The sequence below is a fragment of the Pyxicephalus adspersus genome, chromosome 2 (genome assembly GCF_032062135.1).
Source record: "Pyxicephalus adspersus chromosome 2, UCB_Pads_2.0, whole genome shotgun sequence".
NCBI lineage: Eukaryota > Metazoa > Chordata > Amphibia > Anura > Pyxicephalidae > Pyxicephalus > Pyxicephalus adspersus.
The window spans coordinates 159,707,725-159,727,933 of NC_092859.1; the positions used below are offsets into that span (position 1 = coordinate 159,707,725).

The 20,209-nt window shown below is 41.9% G+C and overlaps 1 protein-coding gene across 1 annotated transcript in view; it reads left to right on the forward strand.

Moving 5' to 3' along the window:
* The window catches only part of AEBP1 (AE binding protein 1), a 39,566-nt gene that overhangs the window by 8,394 nt on the left and 10,963 nt on the right, over positions 1-20,209 (forward strand). Inside the window, exons 4-13 of the mRNA XM_072402907.1 lie at positions 3,923-3,982; positions 7,643-7,708; positions 9,193-9,276; positions 13,854-13,937; positions 15,049-15,126; positions 18,052-18,123; positions 18,742-18,807; positions 18,888-18,997; positions 19,393-19,532; positions 19,631-19,715. Coding sequence (XP_072259008.1) covers positions 3,923-3,982; positions 7,643-7,708; positions 9,193-9,276; positions 13,854-13,937; positions 15,049-15,126; positions 18,052-18,123; positions 18,742-18,807; positions 18,888-18,997; positions 19,393-19,532; positions 19,631-19,715 — 845 coding nt within the window. The remainder of the gene's footprint in view (positions 1-3,922; positions 3,983-7,642; positions 7,709-9,192; positions 9,277-13,853; positions 13,938-15,048; positions 15,127-18,051; positions 18,124-18,741; positions 18,808-18,887; positions 18,998-19,392; positions 19,533-19,630; positions 19,716-20,209) is intronic.

Genomic DNA, 20,209 nt, shown 5'->3' on the forward strand with positions numbered 1-20,209 from the left:
CATCTGATTGACCCTCAGAGGATTCAGAAGAGAGAGATGTAGTTTGCAAATATTTGGCCTCTATGCAATGTTTGTATTTTATCAGCCTTGTTCGGTTCTGGTTGTAGTTGGACTATAATGTTCTGTTGGGAATTGAACCTATCAGCTTGAAATATTGCTGAAATCCAACATTGCTCCTTCATTGAATGTGCCATTTGCTTCATTTCTTTTATCTTCCTTATTTTCTGTGTTATTTTGGATATTTTTGGTATATTTGCTGCAATGTTCCTATTAATGGTTCCTCTGGTATCACCGATAGAGCAATGGAAGGGAAAGCTGAGTTTCAGTCTGTGCCCAAGCTGCCATCTTTTTTTGCGCCTTTGCTCATATTTGTTCTTTTCAAGAAGGGAAATATTTGCTGGGTTATAAAATTGTTCTTCTGTTGTCCCGACTATAATGGCGGTTGACTGCCGCACCATAATAGGCTGCTGTTTGCTCAGGCCGCATATTTGTGTGCAGCCCACAAACCGTATATGTTGTGCCAGTTGGCAGTGCCGTTGTGAGAGGGCAGTGTGTAGATCTCCTTTATAAAGACGTCTGAGTGCTTGGCTGTTTGTATAGAATAGAGGAACAAATGGATTATTTATTAGGATTATCAGTATCCTGCCTGTCATGTGGGACTGAGCTCACCTTCCACATGGGAGCCAACCGGAAAAGTCTCCAGAACTCGGACCTTGCAGGGTCCCAGCTTCACTGTCTGCATGGAGTTTGCATGTTCTCTCTGTGTTCGTGGGTTCCTGCCTGAGGAACACTGTTAGGTTAGTTCATTACCTACAAATTGTCCATAGTCTGTGTTGGTGACACTGTTAAGAAGCTCCAGTTAGTGGCAGTTATTTATGGCACCTGGAAATACTACACATGCACTACTCGATCCATGTTAGATCCAGCAAACATTTCTCTGATTGGTCGGTGCTGATCATTTTACCACCATCTCTTTATATTAACAGATATCAGATCATATTTTAGATAACAGCAGAAATCTAAATGAAAATGGAAACATCTGCCAGCTTTGAGCGAATTGTTCAGTAAAAAGTTACAAAGTCCTCCATTGTCTGCTGGTCAGGGGTTGATTAGTAATCAGAGCAGACATTCTTAGTCAATGCTTTTATTGGATGTGTAACCTCCTAAAAACTGTGCATAGTGTATGCCTGGCATACAGCGCTACAGATAATGTTAGTGCTATATAAACACTTAATAATTATGCAAAATGAGAGGAGAGAACAGCAGGGGATTTCATATGGAATTTATGTGGAAGTATTATAAACAAGTTTTCCAATTATTTACAAGCATAGTTATAGACAATCAAATGATTATAAGGATCCTGGGAGCAGTCCTTAGTATTCAGGGGTTTCAGGGATTGATGCTATACAGAGCACACCTGCCAGATTACATATGCAGATTGTTAAAATGGATCCTGAACCCCCAACGCATTTCGCCGGTTTAGGCTTCCTTGGGGGATTATAGTGAAAACCAGTGACATACAGGACAGTGTGTTAGTACTGTCACTGGTTTCCCCCGTAATGCCCTGAGGAAGCCTAAACCTGCAAAACGTGTCGGGACTCGGGATCCAGTTTAATTATCTGCATATATAATGTGGCCGTTATACTCCGCTGTTCTCTCCTCTTTCATTTTGATTTACTAAGCCAAGGCGTATGGCACTTACACAATCTTAGAGGTGTATCCAAACACAAACTCTCTACATATTAATAATATTTTATACATCTCCTACCCTGGACAACTTATTAGGATCAGAACCCATTGGCACAGACTGGGGTTGGAAATGAAATAGGTTTAGGAATAATTTACCAGCTCTGCCTCCCTTCAGCAATGACTGGAAGTTGCAGATCCGTGGGATTATTTTGGTTTTTGGTGCCAGGTTTGGTAAACTTGGAGTACAAAAATGTTCTGCTTGGGCAGCTATAATAGCGGATGGATTTCTCTAGCAGTCTGGAAGCTTTATTATACGCGGGGATGTGTTACAAGACATGTGGGGGGCTGAGCGCCACCTCTGGCAGACCTGCAGAAATTCATCCATTCGGACCAGGCAGGGCATCAGTCATTGGGAGCAAGGGTTTTCTCACCATCTCAAGGTCTGGGCCAGTGGCAGACATGGCCAACAATAGGTCCTTGTGCAGAACTGACTTGGATCCCCTCGCCAAACAGATAAGGGACCCCAGTTGGCTCAGGAGGATTTTGAGTCCTCAGCACACTTTACACCTCCCTGGCCTGGGTATGGTCTAGGCAGGGCCCGGGAAAAGCCCAAGCAAGGTTCAAGCATGCATTAGTAATCGGGATCAGTGCTTTGATCGCCGTATCATAATCACTTGAATGATGATCCAAATGCTGCACAAAAATCACTTAGAATTGGTTCAGTACAGATCTTTCATTGACTGAAGATTATTTTTAAGCAATTTATATCTGTAGCTGCTACAAAATCCCTGTGTGACAGCAGCCATTGATTGCACAGAGCCACTGAGAGCTCCCTCTAGTGGCCAGTCCACAAACCATGCATAGCTGAAAATACACTGTGCATTCCTAATGGGTGAGGCGTTGCAATTGTTCCCTGGGGTGGGGGAGAAGACAGTTGGTTTGTTGAAAAACAAAGTGAATAGAATACACATGCCTTCTTCTGAAAATGCTGGTTGTCTGGCCGTCATGCTGATCCTGACTTTCATTTCTGAACCACTAACCCAGGACGTTTATGAATTCAGAGGCCTGTCTATAGAAATGTAAAGGTCAGAAAAATGTTCTTCACTTTTTTCTTCACTTTTAGAAACCTGATCGCCATATTTATGTGAGAAGAGGTTTTTAAAATTAGGAAGTAGAGGAAGCATAATACCAAGTGGTGATCAGAACTCCATTCACCTAAATAGAGGAATTATTCACCAGTGGTGAACAACTCTGATCCCCATTGTGCCCTATGGCATTCTGCCAGCGGGGATTCTTTCTCCATCAGCCGTTCCACCAATCACAAGCCATCTCTGGGGTAATCCAGGCAGTGATCATGTGATACATTGTATCATGTTGGGGCTGGGGGTCAGAAGATTTTTTCTGGGGTGCTTGGGAGTCTCCTGGATGAAATGTGGGTGATCAGACACTAAACGTCTCATTCCTCGATCCTCATACATTGGGGACACCGATAGCTCAGTGCCGGCCTCCTGTGGAGCAGAACCGTCCGGCATTTTTTATAGCCGGCAGAGAACGTATGGCGACCATGTGTACGATGGTGGGAAAAAGCTTACATTCTGCTAAATCAGGAATTTCAGCCTGGTGTTATCAGGGGCCCCATGTGGCCCTCTCACTGCCTCCTTCCTCAGACCTTCAGAATTAAAACCCCAGCTGGTATCCGGCAAACGCCACACTTTTCTATGAAATGTTTTTGGGTTGGTGTGGTTTTCTCTGCTTTAGGCAGGTTTTGCACAAGTCTTTAGGAATGTCTGAAGAAGGAAAGATGCAGCTCACGAGGAGGTCACCAGCAGGTCAAATGCACCTGACAATTAAATATAAATGATCTCTTGCTGATGTCAGAATGATCCCTCAACACAAAGCCTATCTGCTCTTCCTGCCTCAGGGTGACCACAATACAGTTCGGTAGATACAATACAAAGAGTGAACGTTGTCACCCTATAACAGAAAGGGTGATACTGGCGGGTTTACCAAGTGAAAATAAATAAATCTGCTGTAATAAATCACATTTTTGTTCCCAGGTTTAGATTATAAATCAAGTCATTTAAGCAAATGAAACAAAAATTATATTGTGATGTCATCTGAAAGCAGCCAATCAGATTTATTATTTTCCAGTTTATAGCGGTTCAGACGGCTGCTTCGATCTTTCTGTTATTAGTGGTTGATGAATCATCTAAAAGAGAATTTTGTGTTGCAGGAAGATATGTGGAGCCACTTCCTGAGCCCGAGGAGCCGGGCCGAGAGGATGACAGACCTGGTGAGTGAATAATTCACCTTAATTCACACAAATATGGCCGTGTCATGTGACCACCGAAGGGCCGAGCATGAGAGCCGACCACAATGGCCCTTCTGTCTGTCTGAGTGCCTAATGATTTCTCCAGACATGGAAAGCCTGGAATAAGAATGACATCACTGGGTGCAGACAAACGCTGGATCCAGCGGAATCAATAATCATAGAGTTTATGGCCGGATGCAAATGTTGCGGCGTGCAGTACCGCATGTAATGTGTTAGGGGGGCGATTTATTTTGAATGATATCCCATCGCACCAAGGCAACCCACCCATTTTGCAGCATGGCACGAGGCACGGCAATGGAGGGAATATAATGAGCATTCACTGGCAGCACCACATACATGAGCGCATTACTGCAAATAAACTGCAATGTAACTCATGGACACTGGCATGGTGTGTTGGGGTGCCACGACACATTACATTGAATGCACCAAAAAAGTGTAAATGGCCCCTTGAATGGGCACTTACTCCTCTGGAGCTTGTGGGTCAACCAGTCTATTAACCAGGAAGGCCCCCCCCCATGTCCTGGAAACTACCTGAGACACAAAATCTGCATTGCCAGTCTCCCATTCTTACCCCAACACTGGCCGGTCACCCTTCAGGTGTTGCTCTGCCCTACCTTCTGCTCCACTACCAATCCAACCCATTGCTACCTCCTCCACCTAAAAGCTGAACCTAATGGAAATGTCGGGTAATCACAACAATTACTGGGTGATCTGGTGGCCTAGGTCCCCCCCACCTTCATGGTGCGCCACCTTGGAACATTGCCCCCAACCTCCCCACCAAACCTCCCTCTATATACAGAAAGTGCAGGTAAAATTGGTGCAACAGCCATTACTTACCTCTTCCAGGACCTGGCAGATTTATTACTCATTGCATGACTTTCAATCTAAATCTAGGGGGCGCTACAACAGAAAGTTTACACTTTTTACACCACATTTCCCTGTACAACTCTGCATGGAGGGAAGAAGGGTAATATGAGCTATGAATAATAGGGAATCTGTCAGGCATCCAGGAACCAACATGGCCGTCCCTCTACTAGATGGCACCCTAAGTGACTCATATGAGTTTATTGTGCCCTATTAGGTAAAGATTAAGGTCATTAGTATTACTAATGGGCCCCTGGCTGCACGTCTATGTATACATATGGGAGGGCAACAACTGATTCATACATGGAGTCCTGGTTGTGCCATACCCTCCACTCTGGGGCAATAAATATGAGTGAATACAGGTAAAACCAAAGTGCAAGAATAGCCACCGTCAGCCATTTTTACTTCTTGTGCCATGTGACTTTGCATTGTGCTGCATTTCTGCATCATAAAAATTCAGATTTTTCCAGCTGCTGCAAATTCTTAGTTTTCCCATAAAGAATAAGCCCAGTGGGAGCTCCATTCACCCCCTCCTTCCTTTGCTCATGGCCGGCGGGAATCTTTCTGATGAGCTAAGCAGTCTTCACAACTACTACGGAGCTTCTCAGCTTTTTCCAAGATGACACAGCCTCAGACTCTCGTGAGCTTCTCATGATTTCCAAGGCTGAGCCAATGAAAACCTCACCGCTCCAAACCCAAAATGATCCTAAGATCATCTTAGCAGCTCATTGCACACATCGGATTGATAGGGGTACAAAGATTCCCCCAATGATGGAGCATTGTGCACAGATCATTCCTCTATAGAATCTTGGCAGAAACCTTCCTGCAAAGCCCCAGAATGATTCAAAAAACAGGAAGGCTTCTCAATTCGGAAAAACTCCTTAACCCTTGTGTTCATTGAGCTTTGTATGCTAAGCTACGTCTTATGGAGAATTACCTTACATTGTATTGGGTCAGCCATTAAATATGAATTGAGCCAATGCACCATAACAAAGCATGAGCTTTTTTTCCCCAACACAACGCACACCGGTGCTATCCGTATTGTATTATTATCTGTATTGTGGAGCGCTACATTGCATGTGCATTGGGGTCCTATTTACAATAACACAAAGCATGTTAGGTGCAGAGGTTTAAATGGGCCCTATAGGAATTTATACCCACCAATAAGGAGTCTAATGTTTATATCCCGGACCGTAAAATCCATCAGCAGTCCTCATCTACCCCCTGCTATCCATGGCTGTCAGGAAACCTCTCACTGTATATTCCCCTAAACCCAGCAGATGGAAACATCACAGCCAACTGAGGGGCAAAGTTCCCATAAATATTCTAGTGACTCGTTATCCTCCATGTTCTAATATTTCATCATACATGGATTGTGATGAGCCATGACCACATCTTGTGTGAGAAACATGAAAACAGTCCTAGTTTGGCCCCCAGTCTTCAGGACACCCAAGCTCCATATCACTCCTCCCATATGCACCCCAGAAGTTTTGCACTTCTGTCCGAGGTTTCTAACAAACTTTATAACAGAATTGATTTAAAGTTCTCTTACGCAACCCGTAAAATTGCTGATCCTGGGTAACATAGGAAGTCAATTGCCTGACAGTGATTAAACGAGCTGGCCACTGGGTACAAGGAGTACCAGTCAGAGAGTGCTGGGTGGCATGGGGCCCCCGGGATAGTACTAATATGATGACAGACAGGGCCCTTAGCAGGGATAATTCACCATTCAGACATTGAATACAGCAGATCGCAATCAGTGGCACACGGTAGGCACTTGATAGCTATATTCTCCCAGTACCAAATTCTTTTGAAGCTCCAAGTGCCAAGAGCTGAAAAGGAAACTAAGGCTGGAAGAATTTCAAATGAATGTCAATAAATGGTGTCCATTTTATTACCACTTGAAGACACTTTACACTATAACCCAATACACTCCCCCCTACAATGAAAGGGTTACCCTGTCTCCCCAAAAATAAGACATGTCTTGTATTAATTCTTGCTCCAAAAAATTGCACTAGGGCTTATTTTCAGGGGATCAACATTTCTTCTTGAACAAAAAAATCAACATTTATTTAAATACAGTCATGTCATCAACCCTGAATTCCATCTTGAATTTCTTGTGACTCTAATTAATTTAGAACCATTGGCCCCAATTTCTCATGACTTTAAATGAGCACTTCATGTCCATGTATTTATATATATTGTAGATTATATTCGGGGTAGGGCTTATATTTTGAGCATCCTTAAAAACACAGAAAAATCCTACTAGGGCTAATTTTCGGGGTAGGGCTTTTTTTGGGGGGAAACAGGGTTGGTGGCATCCATTCCCTAGCCCAATATTCCAGTCTTCTCCAATGGAGCCACTGAATAAGTTACAAATCTGCTCCATGTACAACTTTGACACTGATATACTAGCACCAACTTTCTGCCCCTCAACCCCCCATTTAATGAAGTGTTCTGAAGACAGAAAACGTGTTTATTCCTTTTAATCCATACATTTGGCTAATCACATATGTTTGGCATATTTATTTCTCTTTTATATCAGGCTGACAATTTTTCTGCAACACTTTGTAGGGATAATTTCCATTAGTCTATGGTCCATATAACATGCAATTCACTATCCTACTGTCACATCTTTAAATCATTGGTGGGAATGGGAGCCCTATGTGTGTCACTGATGATAGTGGTAGACTCCTATCACCAGAATGCACAATGTCCCCTCTAATCCACACAACTCACACTAATTGTACTCTACAGGTGTGGAAGAGGAGCCACCAACCGAAGACTACAATGACCGTCTGGAGAGAGAAGATTATGATGACTGTAAGAAATATTCTACTATTTCTGCTTCAAACCTTTTTTTTCAATTCTACAATAACGGGGAAATGGGGTGCAGGAACAAATCAGAAATGAGCTTTTAGCATGAATGAATTGCATTGCCTGCAAGAGATAAAGTTGTCCCTTCGACCCCCAAGAAGCTCAGGTGTTCAATATATTGGGTGTTGGTATGTACTGTTGAAATATCGGGTGTTTTAGAAATTGTCTAAAATCATCCCCTATGCTCAGGTCAACATATTAGATTCAGTGTGTTAAATTTTCATTGAAATGGACAGACTTCTGGTAAATCTAATGGGTATTTTTAGGAATGAGAGGTGCAGTGTATAGGGATGAGGTTTGGATTTGTCACTTATATGACTTCTTGGCTTTTACTCTTAGTTCAAGGTCAAAAGTCTTACATTTTTGTCCACAACTTGCCAGGTCAAATTTTTTGGTTGCAATAAATTTTTACTGGGTTTTTATGTAAGGAAATAAAAATACAATCGTAAAATCTTACAGATATCCACACATGAAAGTAGAGAAGTAACAAACAGAAAGGACTAATAAGTTATAACGTCCAGGCCAGATTTTTTTAAAACCATAATATATCCAGACCTTTGAACCACAGCCCGTATACCCCAAAGGGCCAACTATTTGGGCTTTTCGATAAGCTGACCCTTTTACATTAAATGGATAAACTCTCAGGGGCCATAGTGTCAGTGTATTGAAGAAACGGTAAGGAGAGGATGGACAGAAATGCAACCTGTGGTTTACACATGTGTATTGCAATGTTTACTGCATCCCTAATCCTAATCATAAGAATAAATGTCCTCCTGGATTAAGACTGTCCTGCCACTAGCTAATTTTAAGACTCCTGTATCTTATGTGCGCTGTTACTTTTCTTCGGTGACCAGTCATATAACCAAATATGCATTGCAAAAAAGTATGGTGTTTCTAAGATTGTTGGGTGTTCTATATTACCACATTCAGCTTTAAAGCATGTCCCAAGCTTGTAACCATAAAGATTTCCAAATTTTCCATGGAACCCTCAAAGATGCATGAAAATTATGTTTTGCTTGCTTTACAGTACTTTTGGAATTGGCAAAGGTTCCCTACCACAGTGCCAGATTCCCATGCCTATTTTGACAATCCCATGCCCATGAGCACCACAAAATTGCCAATCAATAGACTTCAATTTAATTTACAGCAAATATCAGGGTCTTCAAATTTCTAGTGCTATTCATTAACCCCATCATGACTCCCATCACTCGTTACTAGTAACTTGTTGAGAGTGTTGCAGATATTTGTACTAAAATTCTGCGAAAATCATCAACTGTGCACGGTTCTTGATGGGTAATATTGTGAATACATTTTCTTTTTACTTGAATCTTTTCCCTTTTTTTGTCTCCTCTTTAATTCTGTTCCCTATTATCACATTGCTCTGATTTTCTTCAAAACAAATGTCCTCACACACTATGCCTTCTATACAGATGGCTACAGCAGATATCCAAAGAAGCCTAAAAAACCAGAAGGAAGACCCGAACGTCCGGACGTCTATGTGAAGCCTACAACAAGTAAGTACTGTTCCGTTATGTGTAACTAGAAATACCTGCAGTGTTCAGAATTCTCCAAGACTACCGATATAGTTAATGAATACTTACCTTCTATACTCAGTCACTTTGGGTGCTAGAAAACAATGAATACCAGCTAGACTGGGGTCTTCACCTCTAGCCATCCAAAGTTCCTCATTCCCAGTCCTCCAAGGTTCCTCATTTCCAATCATCAAGGGTTCCTTATCCCCAGTCCTCCAGATGTTTCTCAACTCCAGTCCTCCAAAGTTCCTCAACTCCAGTCTTCCAGGGATCCTGGGCTGGAGTCCTTAAGGGCCAAGATATTATTTCTCCAATAGATACCAGTAAATTAGGTAAGGAATGGTTTGCAAAGAGTCAGGAAATGACTGGCCTGTATGTGGCCCTCAAAAACTGGAGTTGAGGACCTCTGTGCTAGACCATACTTAGAAGTTCTACCATCTTCACATCCTACTGTTGGTTCCTTTTAACACCTGAGTCAGATCTTGAAAACCGCTGTGGGAACTAAGAAGTTACAAAAAGACCAATAAGGCAGTTCTTAATGGAAACAAATGGAGGCTTCCATTGCTGGTAAGAGTCTTTCAGCTGACTGTATGCAGCAAAACATTCTGTAAAAAATGTTGTCTGTGAGTGAAAAGCTAACAATCCTGATCCTGCTATGGTGGGGATTTATAATCAGCACCATCTATCACACTAACTCCTAATCAGGTGGACAGATGTAGCATAATAATAGTCCCCATAGAAGCTACATTAAGTAGAAGGGGCCCTAATATGAGCTACAATTAGTAAACAGCACAACACGACTGGAGAAGGTTTGGGACTTTCCACTCAACCATGCAGTGTTACAGCCAAGAGAAATATAACTGAGATGCCAGCTTCTTGTTCTCATAATGATGACATCAATAATGTTTATGAAAAGTCTTTTAGCAATGTTACAATATTATAGGTAACAGTTGTCACTCGGACTGACAAGGTTCTACGTGTCATTAGAATTATTCACACACGGGACTTTTTGTTTCATTTGCCAAAGTAAACCGCTTTACGTCATACGTTAGTGAGACTTTCCATTCCTCGAATCATCATGTCTGAGGGTTGGGTTGTCCATGGACACAAAAACAATACTGTAGTTGTTATAAGTACAACCATAGCAGGCCATGCAGCTTGTATGGGGCCCGGAGGAATGGGGGCCCTGCAGGAAAGGGGCCAGAACCAAATTGCTGCTATTGATATTGTAAATTTCTAAAGATAAAAACAAGTTTGGCAAATTCTTGATACAATCACTCTTTTGTTCAGGAATTTCTGTATGAGCTGGTTTTTGCTGTGATTAACCTGAGAACCTGTAAATGTAGGATTTGGATTGCAATTACATTTTTAAAAAGTGCAGGCCTTTATATGAAAGTTTATTGCATTTATTAAACAGTTATAACCTAACTCCTGCAATGATTTATTTTACAGACCACAAGGGACCAATTGGGAGAACATTATGGTTAGGGTTTGCATGCACTTTTGGGTTCTATACCTAGCAGTCTTCCAGGTTCCATGATTTAGGAACAATCAGCCCCCCTGCTATTCAGCTTTAAGGGTTTGTACGCCTGGGCAGCTTTCTAATTGTTTACAGCAATTTGTGTAATTCGCCAAATTACATGTCAGCTGAATTCAATGTCATCCTGGAAGTTGGCCCTGGCACACAAGGAGCATTGGCGTACATTTGCTTATATAACCAGAATCCGCATGGTTAAAATGAAAAACAAGTTCTAAGAACACAATAAAAGGGAATGAAGTGTTGCCTGTAGCAAAACATCAGAAGAAATAAAAAGAAAAAAGCCCCAGATGAAAGTCTGTGCCCAAACACACAACGCCCCCTCGGCAAACATTTCCAAATATACGTAAATAGGCCTATTGCTGTCCGGCCAAGACAAGTGTGACAACCAAGAGTACCAACGTATGGAACGGCCATGGAAAAGAGAGCTTGGAATGAGGTGACCCTGGCCTTCCATTGGTGTTCTACCTCCAAAAATAGGATAAAACTCACTCACTTCTGCCTTCCAAAGTATTGGCCCTTCTAGATAAAATCAGTAATGTCAGATCCTCATTCTGAACCCAAGTTTTTTTATCAAGGCATGTGATTTTTTAACCTGGGCAGAATTTTTTTGTCATAGTGTCAAAGTAAATACAGGACTAGAACTAAGACAATAACTTTCTTTGATTCTCTTGCACTCTGGTTCCATTCATTGTAAATGTTACTACAAGGACAAGATCTTTGTATGGTACATTATCTAGGTAAGGTCCATCAAACCAGAGTTTACCTATAATGGTCATTATTGACCCAACAAGGGTTGATGCAACTATTTAAAAGACCAATACCATGGCTGGGGGTTTGGATGGGGGTCAGTAATATTTAGGGATCAGCAGGTAGTCAGTAAATGATGGAAGGTTGTCTTTGGTCTGTTCATCTTCGGAGGTCTCCAGTCCTGAATGTGAGGTGACCAGGTGATCAGTAAGATGGTGTTACCCAGGGTTGGGGGGTCAAAGCCCTTTATAGAGGTATCAGTGAGCTGCAGAGTTTGGGGAGCACTACATAAAGCTGTCCTTGTAGGAATCAGGGTTGTATGATGCCCATAAAGATACTCACTGACCAGTATCCAGAGCAGAACCAAGCCTCAAAATGTACAGATCATGGAAATGTCCTTCATATTCTACTTCTTCTGGCCAAATCTAGACATTTGTACATAAATTCATCAAGAGTACTGCAGGAGGTGCAGGAAATGTTGAGAGTTATCAGAAGGCTTCTTATAGTTCAGGAAATTTGTCAGCAATGTTCTTCTCTCATGGTAGGTGATCTGCACAATTCAAAAAGCACCTCAGCAAATAAAGCCGACCCAGTGCTGCTCTTATAGGCCAATACGTGGTTATTTTGTTAAATATTCCAATATAAGTTCTGGGACTGGCCAAAAGGATGTCAGGATTCCATATGCCGGTGACAGCAGGTTGCCTTAACAGTGCCTGGACTAGGAATGGTGTTTTTGCAACAATTTAAGGCAAAATGGGTCTGAATTATTAAAGCTTGCCAACGCTAGGGAAGATTATCATCAGAGAACCTGGGGAAACCAGCAAACCTAGAATTTTTAATGTTTCATCAAAGCTGAAGTACGAAGAAATACCTGTGAATTTCATATCATCCTGTGACCTTCTTCTTGTCCCCATGAAGGCACTTCTTGGCTACTACAGTTGAAGGCCATGATTGAAGATCCCACCACCAGCCCGAGCTCCAAAGGACCTCATTTTAGAGTAGGACAAGTTTTGCTATGAGTTTGCATATTTTAAGCCATTCTTCTCAATGCAGCTGGTTGAAGCTGGAGATTGGGGAAGATTAATGAACACAATATAATGTCTGATTGAATGCGGGGTCACACTGAGGAATCTCAGTAACTTCCTGTAGTCACAGTATGCAGATATGGTGAATGTTATTGCACTTTCCACAGCCTGTCTGCTGTGGGTTAGTGGCACAGCGGTGTGATGATGCAGCATTCTTGTTATCCATCCGCATGAACTTCGGGAAGATTATTTTGGGCTTATAATTGGTCTCTTGAGGTTTCCAGTTGATATCTGAAGTATGTAACACAAGCCAGGCCCATGACATCTCTCATTTGTTGTGGTACGCACACAGAACCGATTATGTCTGAGTTTGAAGTGGCTACGCATTCCACGAAGCCGGTCTTTCATTATATCAGAGTGCACCCCCACCCCCAGGACTTGGAAACCATTACAATTGTGCTGATGGAGAAATCTGAATATTCAGCCTTTAAAGCTGAGCTCCAGACACATTTCGGAATTGTTAGCTTCTATAGGAAACATTTCGGTATTCCCATTACTTTTCAAAATGCTGCCTGTGTCCCCCAACTCTGTGCTTCAGCTTTTTAGTAACCTGGTCAGGGGGTCAACAAAACCTCAAAAGAACCAACTGGTAAAGGGCAAAGGTTTTCTGGCCCATTTGCTAATGCAGTGGTAGAGCTCCTGGCACAAATTATCAGGAGGGACCACAGGGGCCCCACTATGTAACCAGCCTATAAAGTGGAACTGGATCATCCCCGGTACTCTGCTACAGAGCTGCGGCTGGTTCTTTTGGTACTTTTGTGGGCCCCCCTAACTGGGTAAATTTAAAAGAGCCAACCTTCTCTATAGGCCACCTCTGACTTAAAACCTTTATGCTGCAAGATTCATCTGCTTACATTTTGCCTTCCCTGGTTCCCTCCGCTCTGTGTTATCTATATGAGCATTCTTAGACAAACTATATTTAAATTTGGACTATGGTAACATTCACCTGTTATTCTGAGCCTTTATAATTCAAAGGACTAAAATCCAAAGAAAACTATGGAGAAAAAAAAATGACAGAAAAATTGTCCACAGACTACAGAAGATATACTAACCACTGATTGAATATTACCCTTCACATTCTCATGCATCTCATATGTTTGTGTATTAATATCCCTTGTGCTGTTTTATTAATTTTACTCCATAAACATAAGAAAATAATATTGTTTTGTAACTTTTTGTATTCTTAGAGAAGCCAGAAATTGTGACGACCACAACAGCCCCACCAGTCCCAGAATACCCCTATCCCAGGCCAGGATTTAATTATGATGACTGTAAGTATTCCTGATGCAGATATGGCAGGATCCATGGGTTGGGGTGCCTGTTATTGGATGAGGATCATGGGGATTCATTGCATTCACGATACAAAGAATATCTGAAGGAAAACTCTGAACATGTTTCCTATTTCTGAGTTTGGTCTTTTATACTTGTGGTGACATAACTGTGCATTTAGCCAGGTGCAATCTGCAATATGCATCCAGGAGCAGCAAACTGCCCCACGGGTTAACGTTTACAGACATTGGCCTTGCTGAGTGGTTCTTCTAAGCAGCTAGAAGTGACTTGTCGCTTACAAGAACTGTGCTGACATTCATCTTAGCTCCAAGTTCATGCACAAAATGGTTTTTATTCAGTTGAATAGGCGGGATTGGGAACATGGTTGATCCTACAGTAGCTGCAGCCAACCACAAATGTCCTAAAACATTTACCTAAAAATGTCCTTTACATTTACCAGGATTCACTTTCTGTGAGCCCTGATCATATCTTCACCCCAGACATAATTTATACAGATATATGGAAACTGGTTGACTTCTAATAGGTTGCCTATACTCTGAGCTGGTTTGGTGCCAAGTTTGTTTTCTTCCCTGATGCCGTTCTATATGACCTTCATTAGTGTGGAGAAGGAGGAAATTTAAATCAGCTATGCTTCAATTAAAGGATAGCTCTGTCTCATAGTTGTTTCCTGAGGAAGCGATGAAAATTGTCTGTGAAACACGTCGAAAAAAATTTCCAATGAGAGCTAACCAACTACCATCAGCTCATTGAAAAGTAATTGCTTTTTTATACAATCATATTTGATGGCTCTTCTATAAGCAGATGGTGTGTATGGGGTTAGGGCTTCATTTCCAGGACTTCTCAGATGCCGGGGGAACTTTTCATTCACCCTGTAATTAGTATGTAGAACATTCACCCTCTCATCTATTTTACTATTTAAGTTCTTTGTTCAGAGTAAAGCCATAAAATGAGCCAGAGGGCCATCACAGGAAAGTATAGGGGTCAGATTGTTTGATGGGGCAGACATAATAGAATGGTGTGACTGAGCTCTATACCTAATGATGGTTTTCTCAGAAGTCAAAGCATGAGATATCCTTCTGTTTTTCTGTGCAGATGATTACACGACATTCCTGAAACCTCCAGAAGAAAAGGAGGAGGAAGAATGGACCGATGAAGAGAAATACTCATCAAGTAATTATCTGTCTTCTTGGTGTAGAAATGTTTTGTGCTGATTGATGACCACAATGGTCTCGTACCTGTTCAGGTGTTGTAGCTGATTCACCTGGTCCTTATGGGTCATCTAAATGACATTGAGTCTCATAGCCAACATGCAAAGTTCTAACTGCAACCAGAATTACAAGTTCTCAGGACCACAGTGACCTCAAAGTGTCAGATCAAAACATGTTACCCCACTCCATGTACCGTGGTTTACATAGTCCACCCCAATGTTATAATAATCCTCTATACATCATTAAATTACTGGGTCCAACAGATTTAGAGGCTCTTAAGCACCTCCTCCTACAAAAAAATAAAATACATTTTCTACTTTGATATAAGCAAATTACACAAGTTGGAGACCCCTATCGACCATATAGGCATACCGGATGTCAGGGGACACATCAGTCACAGCCTGGCCCCAGAAGTCCCTATGCCTTGCCATACCTCTGCCTGTGGCTCTGCAGCACATGTGCACCCATGCATATCAAATTTTGGGTGTCAGAGAGGGCAAACGGGGGGGGGGGGGGGGGAGTTATGAAATGATGCATTTAGGCCAGAACACATTACTGACCATAAAAGGTAGAAGAACAGAAATTTTATTTTGCTAATAAAAATATAATTGTCAGGTCTCTGGTGGCCCCTTCTTGGCTTTGGGTCCCATTAAAACTACTAGTCAGCCAGTCTGTCAGGTCACTGGCTCACTAGGAAGCTGCACCCTATGCAAGTTACGTTGCATTTGTGTATATATCAATGCACTCCGGGTCTGAACCTGTGGAGAGCATTGGAAGCTCTGAAAAAAGGAAGAAAACCCGCTGGATCACCAGATACTTCTTTAGCTTTTAAAGCCAAAGCTCAAAAAATGCAAAGTAAAAATATGAAAAAGTTTTTCATGAAAAAATAGTTTTGCAGTCACATGCATTTTTTGTTGCCAGTGTTTGAAAATAGGGTGGTTTGTGGTCATTTAATTGGTCTTACCACAGACCACAATACATGGTCCTATTTTTGGCCATTTGGTGCAGGAAGACTTCCCCGTCCTATTCAGAATTAAATGGCATTAATTTCTTAAAGAAACTCATTGCTGGAAAGTGAAGGCATCCAAAGGTACCCCCACCTACCTGCAGAAGCTTTTAGTTTTTATGCTGCATGCTGGGCCACTCTGACACTTTTTCCTGCTCCCACATTCCTATAATGGATTGCTTCATCAGCTGAGAGAAATGCACATCTGGTAGAAAAGAACCAGCAATATTAGGATCTTTTAGGAAATGTTAAATTTTACTTGTTAGAATGGCCTGGGATTTGGGTGAATTAGGGGGGTTTGAAAGCTGCTTCAGATACACTATGTGTAGGCAAGCTTTGGGTGACTGCTTTTATATCAGCCGGCAGCTTTTGGGTTTCAGGCAGGTTCTCTTAAAGCTGACCATGAAAGTGAGAACCAAATGTTAGCAAACAATATGACTGACAAAGCACCCCTTCCTTCCTCTCAATGGGCACACGTGTTGTGAGCACATGTATATCTGTGCCTGCTGATCGCCATGACACAATGGGCTACCAACCTAAAAAATTACAACTATGCCAGACTCTCAGGTGTTAGGAAATAATCATATGATGTGTGTAAATACCTTTAATTACCGCCTTCTTTAGATTTAGGTTTATAGGAATTATCCAATACTCCAGAAGAACCCCAAGCCATGTATTCTGCATTGGTATTAGCTGGGGACCCTTCATGAATTAAACATCCAGCCTTATGTCTGATGGAACAGCAGCTATAACCTGGCATTGGGCATTAGGGGTGGAGAGGGGTGGCTACACAGGAAGGGGACAAGGCGGCACAGTCTATGTAATGTAAAGCAGGTAAAATTCCATGTCTGTAGAGGAAATCCCCTGCAGCCGCCTCTATACTGGAGAAACTCAAACAGTATAACGTGTTAGTTTATAAATGTCAACAGAAAGTTTGGATTACAAGGTAGTTCATTATATTTTAATCATTCTTTTCTTAATTTCAGAGGGAATATTTATATAATTACAGATTTATCTACCACAGGACCTATATGTACTCCAGGTTATACAACATCAGTCAACATTGTTTTCTGGGGTCTGAGGGGGTAGAGGGAATAGTAAGGGTGGGGTATAGAAGAGGAATAAAAAAAAAAGGGTGGGTTAGAGGAAGGGATGGTAGGGACGGATAAGGTACACACCAGTGGCTGTCCATCTGCCCATATAACAGCTACATTGAGATTGACAGATCAGGGGTGAATGTACCTAGTGTCTGGCCATGTGCCCAACTAAAAACAAAATGGAGAGGGCCAGAATTGGAGTTAGTGAACCCCCCAAGTGGCTGGCCATGTGCCCAACCTGGAGCTACATACATGAAGATGAGCAGAAAAGAGGTTGGGTGTACCTGCCAGGTAGCTGGCCATGTTCCCAACCAAGAACTCATGGAGATGGACTCAACCGTGAATAAACGTATCCACCAGGTGATTGTCCATGTGCCCAACTCAGAGCTACATAGAGATAAACCAAATAGGGGTTAGGTATACCCAACAGATGGCTGACCATGTGCCCAATCCACACCTAAAGAGGTAGACAGAATAGGGGAATTTTCTTTATACCTATATTCTTTATGAATCTTGGAGCTACACCATCCATATGGTCATTACATGAAGTATTGTATAGCTGTGAAGCTCTTCACAAGCATATTTATGTTGAATGATGCTTCATTCATTGGTGTTATCTCCAGATCTTAACATCTAGCACAGCAATAGAAAACTGATATGAGATCCAATGCTTCACCACCCTGGCTACGTTAGGCTGAACATATGCTTAAAATGGATTATCGGCACTTTTTAGGGTGAGGACTGTGAATACCCTGTCTAAGCATTCTTTATTTTATGCCTACAGAGAAACCACAAAAACCAACCAGCAGCAAAGAGGAGCGCGAGAGGGAGGAGGAAGAGGAGAAGAAACGTAAAGGTGAGTAGACAGGGAAGGAGTCGGGAAGTGGAGAATTACTTTAAAAACATGAAAATAATAAAACATCACTGGTGGGGTTGCCCAAATTAAAAAACTCCACAGTACCCCACTCCATAGGTCCCCATTGTAGCTCAAGGCATTCTCCACTTTTAGTGCTGGGGGAACGCTATATGGTGATAATGAAGCTATATGGTGATCATAGGTTTCAGCATTAAAAGTGGCAGTCAGACTGAAAAGTTAGCTTATCACAAAATTGGGTGAGCAGAAAATGTCATTATTTTTCTAGCTTGTGTCAGTGCTTCCATACTTCACTTTTCCAGTCTTGATTCCCCAACAAATACATGTCTGTTTTCTCATAAATCTGGTGGAAAAAATTTTGTGAACACATTTTTAATAGAGAAAAGGAGATCAAATTCTTAAAAATAAGGCTCTGAATCAGTCAACTGGAACACATTTGCACATTGCACAAAAAAAAGTTCCAAATCTGCAGAACTTTTCCAGGTCAATAGGCAGGAGGAATTGAGGCAGGAGAAATATCTGCACACCTCAAGCAGGGTTTATCTTGGGGATCTCTTTACAATCTCAGACAGTGACTTCACAAATTGTTTCCTATGACAGATAAGAAGAAGCGTCCCGACACCTGGGACTCGGAGGAGGTGGAGGAACTTCCAAAGGAGAAGATAAGTGAGTAGAGGCTCCTACATATCAGGTTACCGATATGACCTATAGAGATTCCCGAGATTATGATTTACTCTTCTTTGCAGAGTGCCCACCCATTGGCATGGAGTCCCATCGAATAGAAGATGATCAAATTCTGGCCTCCTCCATGTTGCGCCATGGACTGCACGCTCAGAGAGGTCGGCTTAATATGCAGGTATGGCGCAGCTTCAGCTGTTACTTGAATTGGCTCATTGGATTTCCAGTGTATAAATTATTTTACCATTCTTGGGTGACATGGAACCTCAAATACACGATTTCTGCTTTCCTGGCTAATCGTTCTGTCACCCTGCCTGGTTTACCATCACATTGATTGATGTGATCATCCTGATTTATTGATCAAGCTGGTGATAAAACGATGAGAGTAGCCAAAAAAGTCAGTCAAGTAAATGAAAAGACAAATATGGCAGCTGTCTGGCTGTACAGTTGTCCCGGTTTGAGAAGAGATCAGTTCTGATGGTTTGGTATTGGTAAAATATTGAGTAAAGCTTGCTAGTTGGGCCTTGTGGGAGCCTAGTCCCTACTTTTAACCAGCCCATGGCTTTCTTCTAGGCAGGTAAAAATGAAGATGACTTCTTTGATGGAGCGTGGTGTGCGGAGGACGACACTCGGGTTCAGTGGTTGGAAATTGACACACGAAGGACCACGTTATTCACCGGCGTCATCACACAGGGCCGGGACTCTGTGATCCAGTGAGTATTTGGCTCTGGTTTATATACAGAATATTATCTTCATATATAAAGGGGATGAACTGATAATGAAACATTCTCTGCATTCTCTTTTCTGACAGCGATGACTTTGTCACCTCTTTCTATGTGGGCTTCAGTAATGACAGCCAGAACTGGGCCATGTACAGCAATGGATACGAGGAGATGGTGAGCATGTGATTTCTTTATATCCTATTATTCTGCTGTCCTCATCCACCAAGAACTTTACCATATTGTCTTCCATCGGCACCTTCAATGAACAACACTGCTACTTATGTATCACAATATTCATGTCTTGTTAGTTCTAGAAGTAAGCTGCACAGATTTGCTTTGGAGGTCGTTCATTTGGTTACTAGAAGTGTTTTTGTCTTAGCTACTTATTACAGTTTAGACGGAATTAAATCATGTTTTTGTCACTCGGGTGTTTTATTATGAACATGAGTAATTACTCTGTGCTTGAGAGCTCCAGATACAGCAGGGCATCATTTCTAATTGCAGCAAACATAAATGGCCCCATATAATAACCCTGTAATGAATTCATACCCTGTAGCTGCGCCAGTGGTTCCATTAACCCATTTAATTTCAAAGTAAATACATTTCCTATTGTTATATCTGCCCCAGCCTGTGCAGCTCTTTCTGTGTAAGCAGCCAAGTTTATATAA